Source organism: Dermacentor variabilis, unplaced genomic scaffold (genome assembly GCF_050947875.1).
Source record: "Dermacentor variabilis isolate Ectoservices unplaced genomic scaffold, ASM5094787v1 scaffold_16, whole genome shotgun sequence".
In the NCBI taxonomy this organism is placed as follows: domain Eukaryota; kingdom Metazoa; phylum Arthropoda; class Arachnida; order Ixodida; family Ixodidae; genus Dermacentor; species Dermacentor variabilis.
The window spans coordinates 7,582,432-7,596,073 of NW_027460324.1; the positions used below are offsets into that span (position 1 = coordinate 7,582,432).

Consider the following 13,642-nt stretch of genomic DNA (forward strand, 5'->3'; position numbering starts at 1 on the left):
TCGAATGCCTCTAGACTATTTTCTCTTCCATTATCGTCGTGGGTGCCACTGGTACTGTATAAATCTCTATAGAACTCCTCAGCCACTTCAACTATCTCATCCATATTAGTAATGATATTGCCGGCTTTGTCTCTTAACGTATACATCTGATTCTTGCGACACCAGTAAGTAGTCTTAACTATATATTTGGGCGCTGTCACGTGGATAGACTTCGTGTACATAACGTTGGACACGTCGGCGTCTAGGAGTGACAGGATTGGTTTGATTACTGCCAAACATGCTGTTGCAGCAGAGGCACGGTCGCTCGATAAAAACGCAAGGTTTGATCAAGCACCAGTGGCATATATCCCAAACGCTGTTACTAGCGGATGCCGACATCCCTGGCCACCGACGCGTCATACGCAATATTGCGGCGAAAGTGAAGATATTCACGGAAGTAGCCGTCGAAGAATAGCACGTACGTCTGCGTACTGTAATGTGGAAGGCGTTGTGGAATAATCAACGTTGTCTATACGTGTGACGTCGTTCCCACGACAAATTGATTTATTTATTTTTATTTGTACATATTGCAGTCTATACAGACCAAGCAAGTGGACGTATTTCTGCAAACACTCATTTAAGACAAGAATAATATGTGTTTTTGTGTTAGACATATGGAACAGAAAAGGAAAAGAAAAAAAAAAAGAAAAAGAACAAGTTCTTCTTCTTGTACTCTAATAAAGGACGATATTCACACTATCAGAAAGATGCACTGGGAAAGTCAGTCATGTCATATGATGACATGGCGACTGACATAACACAGCGAAATTTTTATGTGGTACTAATATGTTTTCATTTACAGAAGCCCTACGACGCTTCTTTGACAACAAGAGGCGCACCTACCGCTTGGAGAAAAAGAAGGTGGAAACAACAAAGAGCGGAATGGCATGCTCAGATGTTTACCGAGGCCGCTGGTGCTTCTATAACATTCTCAAATTTCTGGACGTGGCGAAAGTGCCCTGCCGGCGTTCGGTGAGTGGTGAAACTCACCAAGCTATGCCGGAGAGCTCAGAGGTAAATTTCCTTTTTTCATCTGTGTGATAAACCGCTTCTGCTAGATGAAATATTGGAAGATATGTGCTATTTAGTAAGATGTTACAATAGCAAGATGCCGTAATACGTGTCCATTAACATATCTTGTTAAGCATATTGAAGTAGCTCCAAATGCTGTTAGGTGTAGATGAGATATGATAATAGTTTTGGCACTTAAGTTCAAATTTTGCATTTTTGTTTGTGTGCTGCAGTAATAAGTTATTGCTTGCAGATAATTATTATATAGGTTTTAGTAGCAAACGATCCTCTTGTTGTTGTTTGAAAAGAGACTGATAAATTGTGGAAGTGCAAGAGACTTAATACATTATTTTCCTTACTGCAGACAGCCCAAGTCAATGAAACTCCAGATGCTACAGATACAGAGACCACAGCCCTGGACGATGACAGCAGTACCGTGGCTGACATACCGATTGGCAAGGCATCTGCTGCGACCTTTCGTTCATCAGTGGGCAGGAAGCGTCGACAATCTGCTATGTGGTCAGCTGATATGTGGACACAGAGGCAGAATGTGCTTCAAAAGATAGCAACCAGCATCGACCAGCCAGCAAAAGCTACACAATCCGAAGATGCAGCTGAATGCTTTGGGAAGTTAGTTGCTGCGCACATGGGCCTCGTTCCAAAGGCTGACATTATCGCATGCGAAACGGCCATACTGAAGACTCTGGAAAATTATGTGGACAGGACTTAGTGAAGAAGCTTGTGTGACATCATCTCAAATGAGAAGTTATTAGAAAGGAACTCAGTTGCAATTTTAATAAAACACTTTTTGTTTGTATTCTAGCAGTTCACTTGTCATTCCCATAGTTAAAAATGCCGACAATTTGGCAGGGCACAAGACGATTTCTCCCTTATAATATAGACAGCATGTTCAATTTCACAAAACAAATTTAATGCATGATACAGCATAATACAAATGCACCTTGCATTGTCTCTATACAACCTTAAGGTCTTCTGTATGCGTTTGCATCCAAGTGCGCTGATTGCTGCTGCCATGACACAGCACCCCTGCCATTTAAAAATGCACATAAACTCTCTCGCACTGCAGAACCAACAGCATTAATTCTTCCACGGGAACTGGGCTGTGCAGAGAACAGTGATCCGGTAGACGTCTCAGGACTCGAGTCAATAGAGTGCAAGTCGGTGGCGAGAAAGTTGTGCAATACACATGCGGCATTTACCATTGCTATCACCCTTTCGGGCTCAGCATTGATTACAGTGTGCAGAAATCTGAATCGATTTGCAAGTACTCCAAAGACGTTCTCAACGACTCGCCGAGCCCTGGATAACCTGCAATGTAAACACAAATCGTTATGTTTCATATCTGTTACACCACTGGAGATGACAGCAGGCTTTAACTACCACTAAATCTTACAATGTGTAAAGTGTCCCCACTGGTTTGCTTGCCCCAACCCAGCAAATGCATTAATTACACTGGGTCATCTCGAAGCTTTCTATTTCATAATTGCGACAATTCCGGAGTTATCACGTGTTCCATATCATCATTACATTTCACATAGTGCCGCTTCAGTATAGAGGCATAACTTACCTGTAATTAAAGATTGTCTTCTCTTCTGTTAAGGAAGAACCCCCATAGGGCTTCATCAAGTTTCTTCCTATAGGGAAGGCGTCATCTGCGACGAACACGGGTGGCAGGAGCACATCGGGCGAGCTTGCGACCTTCACAAGTTCTGGAAGACCAGCCGTCATGTTTGATACACGTGCTTGTAGCGGCGTCGTTTGCCAGACGCCCGCATCTCCTTGTGAGCCGGGTGCACCAACATCCGTGTACAAAAACTTGTAGTTGGCATCAACGACGGCAAACAGTATAATGCTGAAGCTCTTCTTGTAATTTCTGTACACTGTTTCAGAATTCGCTGGCTTCGTAATTAGTACATGTTTCCCGTCCATGGCTCCAACGCAGTTTGGAAAATTCCAGTTTTGATTGAAACCTCCGATTACATCTTTCCACTCATCTTCGGTGCATGGCCTTTTCAGGAAGTCATTTTTCATCTCTTCATAAATCACCGTACACGTTTGGTGAATAATATCATTTACACTGGAGTGGCCGAGCCGAAATTGTCGACTCAAAGAGTGGTGGCTCTCTCCTGCATATACGACAAAAAAAAGAAAAGCATATCATCAGTAATTAGCAGAGAAATTCTAAGGCAACGAACTTTTACATCAAGGATGGCCAAGCTGTTAAGAAAGCTTTCGTAGCCTTACTATTTTGCTACTTCCTGAAATCTGACGACTTTGCAGGCCCTTCACAATAGACGGTGCAATTCCTTCTCTACCCGCGAGCATTTTTCAAACTGCGCACGTAATTTAAACCCAGGAGCCTGAGATACAACGCATGGGAGCGATGTTTTCAGTGGAAATGAAAAAATGTGAGGCACTTGCCTGAAGCGAGGTATCGTAGCGTCACCTGTAGCCTTGTTTCCGCTGGTATTGCTCGCCGCATCACGGTGTCCTGCCTTCCTATGCGAGGTCCCACACGCGACAGCAACTGAAGAAACTGCTCTCTTGTCACTCGAAGCAGCCTTCGATGTCATTCTTCGATGTCACTCACCAAAACCTCTCGGTACAAGTGGTTTTGCATACCGAGATGCTTGTTGGCGATATAGTCCTTTTGCCAACAAGACCTCTTTCGGTGAAACAAATACTCGTCATCATCCAATTCGGACAAAACAACAGCCATTGCGGCCAACCGTCGTTTTCTCTCGACCTCCATCTTCATTCAGAGTGAAAAACACGCATGAAAGTCTGGATGGATGGGATGGATGGATGGATGTTATGAGCGTCCCCTTTGGAACGGGGCGGTGGCTTGCGCCACCAAGCTCTTGCTACTGTGCTGCCTAATATCCTACTTAGGTTAAAGGGACACTAAAGGTTAGCAGAAAGTCAAGTTAAAGTGGTAGAGCAATGTTCTAGAACGTCTAAGGCGTCAATATAATCGCGAACAGAGCTTTAGTAACAGAGAAATTGAGGTAACTGCATGACACGATTTGAGACCCCCCAGGGACATTCCGGTACTAGCCCGATGACGAAAGCACTCCTCATAATTTGTGTTACTAATACTCAACTACTCGTATTGAAAATATCATTTCATTTGATTATAAGACGGAAGAAAATGCTACTTGTCTACGTCTATTCGATTCTAAGAAAAAATAACATTTTGACGTTACCCTTCTGTAGTATGGGTGGTCGAAAGGTTTCGTTTTCGCTCGACTCTGCGCCGCGCACGCTTGGAGTTTCAGTAGTTTCGTTATCGCGTCGTGCTGTGCGGGTTCTGCTGGCTCGCGAAACTTTCATTTCGAACAAGCAGTGAGAATGCCACGTCCTTGTGATGTCGTGGTGGGAAGCCCTCGTTGCTTTCCCGCTCCGGAGAGCCGGTGTCGAGGCCGCCGTCGTAGTACGCAACGACGCCTGCAGCGCGAGCCCTCAGCAGCACGTCGCACTCGTCAGAGACTAAAGTACCGGCTTATGGTCGCGCGTTTCTCCTTCCGCTAGCCACCATACTCCCGCTTTCGCTCTGCTGCCAGCTCTGTCTTGGCTCTGTTTTTGGCCGCGCGTTTACGTTTTGCGCTGAAAAGCCATAGCGCCGTCTGCGGACGCCGTTCTACTCACCGATGGCGCAACGTCACTATGAGACCATGATGTCAGTACTCCTCGATTGGAGGGCGGGCGATTTGAACTGCGCTAGAGGTACGTGGACGCTTCAGAACGCATTTTCTCTTAAAATAAGTCTCTCCTTGGCACGAAACAAGCGTTTCGAGGTTTCTGGGATGGTATTTCAACAGTCCACGTTCACTTAATAGTAACCTTTAGTGTCCCTTTAACCAATGAAAAAAAAAACACTATGAACTACCACGTCCAAATTTTCTGATACCCTATTGCGAACTGTGCTTTTGTACGTCTCCGTCTTTTGTCGTTTCCCTACTTTTCTTCCACCAATCCTCCAATCGCCTCTTACTGATGTCTATTGCGGACCTGTTTGCTTTACCACTGCTCCCGCTGAACCCAAGGGCTTCAAGGAGGCCAGTGGTGCCTAAATCGACCGCTGGATAGACGTCTTCACATTCTAATAAAATATGCGCCGTCGTTTCCCTAGCTTTACCGCAGCAAGCACATTCTGTAGACTGTTCCAGTTTTTTTTAGTCTTTGTTACACTGATGGCGCCATCTAGAGTGAGTAGAAACAAGCAAACATTTGCAACTTACGGCCACTGAGATCCGCTCGGGCCACCACAACATCTTTGAGGCCATGTTCAGCCAATACAGCCACTCTTAAGCCTACACGCCGAGAATCTGAGTACGGCTTTCGAAAACGGTGCCCACTCATCACGAATAATTACTGTCGAAGCTTCTGGACACACATTTAAACCAAATACAAGCCTCAGTTTGAAAGTTACGGGCCACACAGTGGACGATGACGACTTGACAGGTTCGAGGCGGGCGGGGGTCACTTCGGGCGGTGCCGCCATCTTTATTTTTCCGGCGCGGTCGTCTGCTCACTCCATCCGTCGTCTGGATGCGCTTCGCAGCCGGACGGGTGGCGGAATAAGCGTCCGCGGGACGGATTTGCGCGGAGTCGTCCGTCGTGTGGATACACCAATAAGAGTAGACATGGGTTCTGAAACTAATTTTGTTAATTTTGGTGTGAATTGAATTATATTTAACAGTACGGGTCAGTTATTTCTGCTGATTGCAAATATCTAATTAGATTTTGCATATCTGCATTATAACAAACAAGGTTTTTAATACTGAAATTCAATTTCTGAAAGAAATTGCTGTTAACTGAGGGGCCCGATTTTTATTAGTCATATCATAAGAAGCCAACAAACACTGACACGAAGGACAACATACGGGAAATTACTTGTGCTTAATAAATGGAATTAAGAAACGCTAAATTAATGGAGATTGAAGTGAATGAAAAAACAACTTGCCGCAGGTGGGAACCAAAGCCTCGTCCATATGGGCATAAAGACATTTTGGAATAGTTTTACATTATATTAGCCCTGGGAACAGAGACGCCTACATGCCGGTCGGCCCACTCAACCGTATCCTAGTAAACAGCTGCCCTGGCCTTTCCACTAGCAGTGATGACAGCTGGGAGGGCCAAAAAGTCCGCTGTTATAAACACAAAAATTACGACAAACTGTGCAGGAGACGCGGTTACGTGGTATGCGGCGTGTGAACGGCTGCACTCTTTTCCTGAGAACAAATCCGCTCGCTGTTCACGGCCACTGCCGGAGCATACATGCTGAAGCCGTTTTGGCACACCGTGGCAGAATTTCCATCAATTTTCTGTGTTTGGTGCAGCGTCACGCAGAAATTTGCGTTTGTTGCAAAATTGCACAATTGGCGCAGGAGTCCCACTCCTAATGACAGGCCTAGCCGTCTTCCATCACAAATCCATGGCCCTTTCGCGTCTTGCCAAACGCTTGATGCGTAGTAACCTTGCGACGACGATCTCCTCCAACCATTCAGGCAGTAAAAAAGATACCTTATGAAACGTTGTCAAGAAGCAAGTGGCTGAACAAACGTAAGCTGTGGTGCAATCAAACCACAAACGTAGCAAAACGCGACAGCAGTCAAGTGTGCCCCAAACAGTGACAGGTCAATAGGAGCGAGGCACATGGGTTTGAGGGCGCTTTGGCCAATCAGTAGCAAGGACGCATCCTTCAGAAATGATGTGATGGCATCAACTTCCCCTTTCCAACACCATTTTGAACCGGCACAAGAATGCACATAAAGAAAATAGCTTTCAAACAAGCCCAAGATAGCGGCCGCCGGCCACCGCGTTCGCAAATGGTGACGGCACGAAGTTCGAAGGTTTTTTTGATTATTTTTCGATTAAGTTCACTATATAAATTTTGTGGAAGGATTCCTGAATGTATGAACATAGCGAACATGCACTTTTAAAAAAATGAACTTTATTGAGATTTTTCGCCATTTCAAGACCCGCGTCTCCCCTTAAAATAGTGTTCATTATGTTTTTCACATTCTTGGTCCCATTGCCTGCGAACCTCGTTAACTACTATTTAACACTATTTTAATGAGACATCATTAAAAAGGTCCGTAAGAATTGACCTAATTAGGAGTATTGTATTCTGTCATATCTTTTCTTCCAAATGAGATATGTTAAATCTAAAAACATATTTGAAATAATCATTTTACAATATATCTCCGCACAAAACTTAAGCAGCGTATGTCGAAAAATAAAAGTTTTCAGGACCCTCATCTCCCCTTAGGGGGATGCAGCCTTTGAAAACCGAAAAATCGCGAAAAAGTCATTTCTGGAAAACCACATATTCGGTCAGTATGTCTTATAAACTACCATTTATGTAAGTATCAATGTCTAAGTCATCGCAAAACTATTTCAAAGTTTATAATGAGCCATGGCAGCCCTCGAGCAGCGAGCGAGCACTCAAAATATCCCTACTTGGTGCAAACGCCATTTCTCCACCGCTCCTCCGAGTGCTGCCATTTTGGTGTTGTTTTGTTCGTTCGTGAGAGCTTTCAACTTTCCCGCAGCACAGACGTGAAACTGAGATTGGGCGAAGCGTGCGCTCCTCAAGGACACAGGGGAGCACGCGACTCCCATTGGCTGCTGCGTGCGATGACGTAGTGGTCTCCTGCATGTGTCCGGCCGTCATCTGCTTCGGCTCCTCCATCGCCGGCACCCTTTGTGTGTTCCGCTTGCCATCGTCTATCTTTGCAGCCGTTTCTCCAAGTTTCTGCTGTCTTTACGAGACCGTTCTTGCGTTTAGCCTGCCAATTGTTGCGCGGCAGGCCACGATGCGCCCAAAGAAACTCGGGACGCTAGACGCATTCGGTGCGTGCAAGGAAGCGTTCTATGAAGATCACCCGCATAGAGAAGGTCGTCGCTCACCTGCGCGCCGTCGATGATCGCACCGACGGTTCCTGTGGGGCAGCTTCTGCTTCATCTAAACAAGAGCGTGGTTGCGTTGATGCTTCTAGCAACATGAATCCTGCTCCACCGGCGCAAGAATTTGTTGCGACAAGCACGCCTGGTGTCTCACGCTCATTGACAGCGGCTTCCACATCCTCTTTTTCATCTGCCTTGGACAGTATGATCGCGTCGTCCCCTGTGCACTTGAAAACACGTTTCCTGACGTGCGAGGGGAAAGAGGCGGCAGATAAACGCACTGCTGTGCAACGAGGACTTGGCGCTATGTCAGCGACGAAGAGAAAATTTAAAGCAATGGAGCGCAATCCTGAAGCTGCCAACGCTACAAGTGAATGCGAAAAATTTCTCCTTCTGCAAATGCATGCCCTAGGTGTCCTGCTATCCGAGACCCCGTGCCAGTGGTGCATTGCAACTGGTATGAAGGTTCAAGGAGGCACCTAACAGGGACTTGCAACAAAGCTTGAGCTGCTATGTTTACATTGTGGATAGTTGCAAGCTCGTGGAGTTCTGCTCGTCAGGATGACTCAATGGCTTCTGACATGAATATAAGAGCCATTGTGGCAACAAAACAGATAGGGAAGGGACAAACAGCCCTCAATGACTTTTGGCCAGTGATGAACGTGTCCCATCGTGGCCTGCATCATAACACTTTTCAGAAGCACTTGAAATTCAGGGAACCGCAGACACAGCGCATAGACAAGTTTTATGCAGAATCTGCTTCTGCTGTGAAAACCACCTACAAGAAAATGGATTCATATTTTAGCAGGGATATCACAGTAAGCTTTGATAGAAGATGGCACAAGTGTGGCCACATGTCCCATATTGGAGTTGGTGCAATAATTAAATATCATGCGGGCCTCATCTTGGGCGCCATTGTTTTATCAAACCAGTACCTTGGTTGCCAAGTAGGACCAAGGAGTGGAGACCCAGGCAACGCAAGCCGGCAGGAGGATCACGTGTGCCAGAAAAACACTGACTCTTAAGTCTGGGAGGATGGAGGTTCAGGCAGCTGTCATTCTTTTCGCACATTCGGTGCCAAAGCACAACCTCCGTTACACAACGCTCGTGTCTGACGAAGATAGTGCCACCTTCTCTGCCCTTGTGCAAGCAACCACGTACAGAAGAGGATGGGAACAGCACTGCGCAACCTTGTGCAGAAAAGTGACAAGGCTTTACGAGGGAAGGGCAGGCTGACAAAGGCCCTCATCAACAAGTTGACCGACTATTATGGCTGGGCCCTACAAAACAATTGCAACGATGTGGCTGCAATGCAGCGTGCAGTGATGGCATCGTACCACCACGTGACATCGACGGACGAGGATCCTCATCATCATCATCAGCCTGGTTACGCCCACTGCAGGGCAAAGGCCTCTCCCATACTTCTCCAACTACTCCGGTCATGTACTAATTGTGGCCATGTTGTCCCTGCAAACTTCTTGATTTCATCTGCCCACCTAACTTTCTGCCGCCCTCTGCTACGCTTCCCTTTCCTTGGAATCCATTCCGTAACTCTTAATGACCACCGGTTATCTTCCCTCCTCATTACATGTCCTGCCCATGCCCATTTCTTTTTCTTGATTTCAGCTAAGATATCATTAACTCGCGTTTGTTCCCTCACCCAATCTGCTCTTTTCTTATCCCTTAAGGTTACACCTATCATTCTTGTTTCCATAGCCCGTTGCGTCGTCCTCAATTTAAGTAGAATCCTTTTCGTAAGCCTCCAGGTTTCTGCCCCGTACGCGAGTACTGGTAAGACACAGCTGTTATAAACTTTTCTCTTGAGGGATAATGGCAACTTGCTGTTCATGATCTGAGAATGCCTGCCAAACGCACCCCAGCCCATTCTTATTCTTCTGCATATTTCAGTCTCATGATCCGGATCCGCAGTCACTACCTGTCCTAAGTAGATGTATTCCCTTACCACTTCCAGTGCCTCACTGCCTATCGTAAACTGCTGTTCTGTTCCGAGACTGTTAAACATTACTTTAGTTTTCTGCAGATTAATTTTTAGACCCACCCTTCGGTTTTGCCTCTCCAGGTCAGTGAGCATGCATTGCAGTTGGTCCCCTGAGTTACTAAGCAAGGCAATATCATCAGCGAATCGCAAGTTATTAAGGTATTCTCTATGAACTCTTATCCCCAATTCTTCCCGATCCAGGTCTGAATACCTCCTGTAAACACGCGGTGAATAGCATTGGAGAGATCGTATCTCCCTGCCTGATGCCTTTCTTAATTGGGATTTTCTTGCTTTCTTTATGGAGGACTACGGTGGCTGTGGAGTCGCTATAGATATCTTTCAGTATTTTTACATACGGCTCCTCTACACCCTGATTCCGCAATGCCTCCATGACTGCTGAGGTTTCGACTGAATCAAACAAGGATCCTCACTACGACTTATGTCCTGAGGGTGCAGACTCGTGGTGTCGTCATACCGGCAGCAAGAGTGATGGTGTGCCACCTCCGAAGCATCGGTACAATCTTCCAGGCTATGTTGTAGAAGCACTGCTACCTGTTTATGAGCGCCTCTCACAGGCTTCTCTTCTGCAACGCTACCTGGGAGCAAAGACACAGAATGCATCAGAATCATTTCACTCCGTGCTCTGGTCACTGATGCCCAAAAAGCAGCATGTGTCGCTGATTGCTGTGGAGACAGCACTGCATGAGGCAGTTTTAAAATATAATGGTGGCTGCCACAGTGCCACCCAAAAGCTATGTTCATCAGTGGGGTTAACACCTGGCCACCTGGCCATTCAATGGGCAGCCGAGAAAGATTCTCTGTGCTTGAAAAAGGCCAAGAAACGATCGCAAGAGAAGGTGGAAAGGTGGCAAAAGAGGAGAGTGCCTAAGGACACCTCCACTTACGCTGGAGGGTCATTTGGGAACAATATATGTGCTCAAAACTTTCAACGCTCATTTTCTCAAAATGACTTCTTTTGGCTGGTGAGGCTGCTTGTTCCAGCCATATCTCTGTAACCGCTCATCAGATTTCCAGAAGTTCTTTTATTGTGTATCTGAATAAATTTCTGAGGGCAAGACAAGCCCATATTTTTTATATATTGTGTCTGATTTGTGATATTTAATCAAAATTTTATTGATAAAATCTTAATCACTAACACTAAATTCGGTGGTCTGCTGAAATTTTTCAGCAAGGAAATTTAAAGAAAGGGCTCTGTCTTGCCCTGAGGTATCCATCTGGGAATCACCAGTGAATTTCACAGTTGCAGCACCTTTTGAGAATTCTCCAGGCCTGGAATGAGAAAACCATGTGCACCATTCTGGCATATTGCTGTAACTTGAGAACCAGTGAAAGATAACTGCATGAAATTTTGCAGTTCTACTAATGCTTTTGCTATGAGTCCATCCAGAAAATTTTATTAAGCTATCTCAATGAACAAAAAAGTTGGTATCGGAGGGTAACCTCCCCTCTTAAGTCAGGCTACTGCAAACGTGTGATCGACCAGATTCTGCTCAATAGGACCATGAAGCGCGAGTCCACGATCGACTTGTACATGGCAATCGAGATGCTACAGGCTGCTTGGAAAGGTGTACTGGCAAGCATGATCGCCATTTGCTTCCGGCATGCCTCATTTGGCGTCAGCAGCGGCGGTTACAGCGCAGATTTCAGTGCTGCCACCAATGAGGGTGCCGCGGGCGACCAAGCCGTAGCGCCATGGCACGCTCTCCTTGACGCCGGCGTTGTGCCCGACTGCGACAGCTTCTTGAGGTACGTCAGTGCTGATGCTGGCGCGGTGATGACCGAAGCACTAACAAAGGCGGAAATTGTTTGCACGGTGATGGGGGTGCCTAATGACGACAGTGACGAATATGTTGACGCCAGCCCGGAGCCTAACACGATGTACCGACGCCTGCACAAGCGCTCGATGCGGTAGACCTGCCGCGCGGCTTCTTTGGCGCTCACGATGATGGCGAGGACCGACTCGAAATAGTGGCTGCAGCTGAAAAAACCATCATTCGCCTGAAGAAGACACAGCAAAAGTCAATCAAGAAATTTTTTTCTACGAAGTGAGCCGCCACCTGGTATGCTGTTGATCGATCAGTGATGAGCCTTTTGGCGTGAATAAATTAGCAATTCCTTGCTGCCTTGCTGGTATTTATTTTTTGCTTGTTTTCTTGCCGCGTAGCGGCCATTTTCTTTTCGCATGGCGGGCTGCTGTGAGGTTTGGTGGTCAGTACATGCTCTCTTGCTTGCTAATTGCGAATAGAAATGGATAGTAGCTATAACTAATTAATGGTTATAACGCAATAATTATGATCCCCCCTTCAACTTCGTTATAGCAGGGTTTTACTGTATACATTTTCTTTTTTCATAGCCCTAGTGCATAAGTTGATACTCTTAAATCATCTCATTGTTATAACCAATAAATCATTATATGTGGTATTGTTATAAGTGGACTGCACGGCGGCGCTCAAGCCAGTCAGCATCCCTGCACGACTGAGGCACACCCCCTGGATGATGAAAGTCGCCAACGTGCTGGATGAAACCAGGGGTCAAGTCCAAATGATCCGATTTTTCAATTAGGATGGGTCGGATTAATTAGAATCTATTGCAACACATAGCAGCACAGCGTGGCTTTGAACTTTATGAACAAGGTCAGGCAAAAGCCAGACAAAGGAAGAGCCTTTGCCAAACTCCTAGCATCACATTGTCCAACACAATACATCTGTGCTGCTTCAGTACCTCAGGTCCCCAGCAGCAGCAGCAACAGAGAACCGGCGCTTGGATAGAGGTACACTGTTGCCAGTGTCAGCACCAGGGGGCAATTCCACAGCTGGCTGCACAGCAGGAGGGCAGGGCTGCTGATGTTCCGAGTTGCAAAGTTCCTGCGAGACAGCCAAATGTCGGCAAGAAAGAAAGGCTTACGAAGCAATCGTAAGATATTGATGCACCAGCACCAAGACCCACAACTACAGAACAAAACAGAGGATAATTTTCTTGCACCTTTGACAGAGGCAAAAAGTTACATTAACCAGGATGCATTTTCAAAAGGCCCTGAAACCTTTTTAACTAACCATAGAAAGGCCTCACTATTGATGGACGTCATCTCCCGAATCTCACGGTGGAAAAATTTTTCAAATCATACAATTATAAGGGGAGTTATTTCTCTATTTTTTTCGTCTTTGCTAGTGCACTGGAAGCTACACAGGCAGCAAAGCCTTCTGGGTGTAGGGTCTCGTTTAGTGTTCTGTTGTCGGCAAAAGGGCTCGTCGTGGCAACCCGTGGCGGCTGCCACCCACGCTGCACAGCCCAGGTATTGCTGTTTTGGAGGACGTGTGCAGCAGACGCAGCTAAGCTCAGCTGCTGCGCGTAGACCAGCAGTGCGAAGATGAAATGATTTTTCTGTCTTTTTGAGATTGTAGACATATAGAATATGCAGTGATGGAAGCGGCACTTGGGTATTTAGGTGCAGCTTTTGCAGCAGAAATAAGATTACAGTTATGAGCAGAAGTAGTACCGTATTTACACGATTGCAAGTCAACTAGAATGTAAGCCGACAACCCTCCCCCCCCCCAGTGCACGTGACAGGAGAAAAAAAAAGAAGAGCATACCTGAGGGCGCATTCCATAACGAAAATTTATTAGTAGCTGGCATGGTCAC

General features: G+C 46.2%; 1 protein-coding gene across 3 annotated transcripts in view; it reads right to left on the reverse strand.

Moving 5' to 3' along the window:
• LOC142568069 (uncharacterized) overlaps window positions 1-13,642 on the reverse strand; it is a 368,896-nt gene that overhangs the window by 105,720 nt on the left and 249,534 nt on the right. For all 3 annotated transcript variants that reach the window (XM_075678155.1, XM_075678154.1, XM_075678153.1), the window contains one exon: window positions 12,725-12,867. In XM_075678155.1, the coding sequence (XP_075534270.1) occupies window positions 12,725-12,867 (143 nt within the window). The remainder of the gene's footprint in view (window positions 1-12,724; window positions 12,868-13,642) is intronic.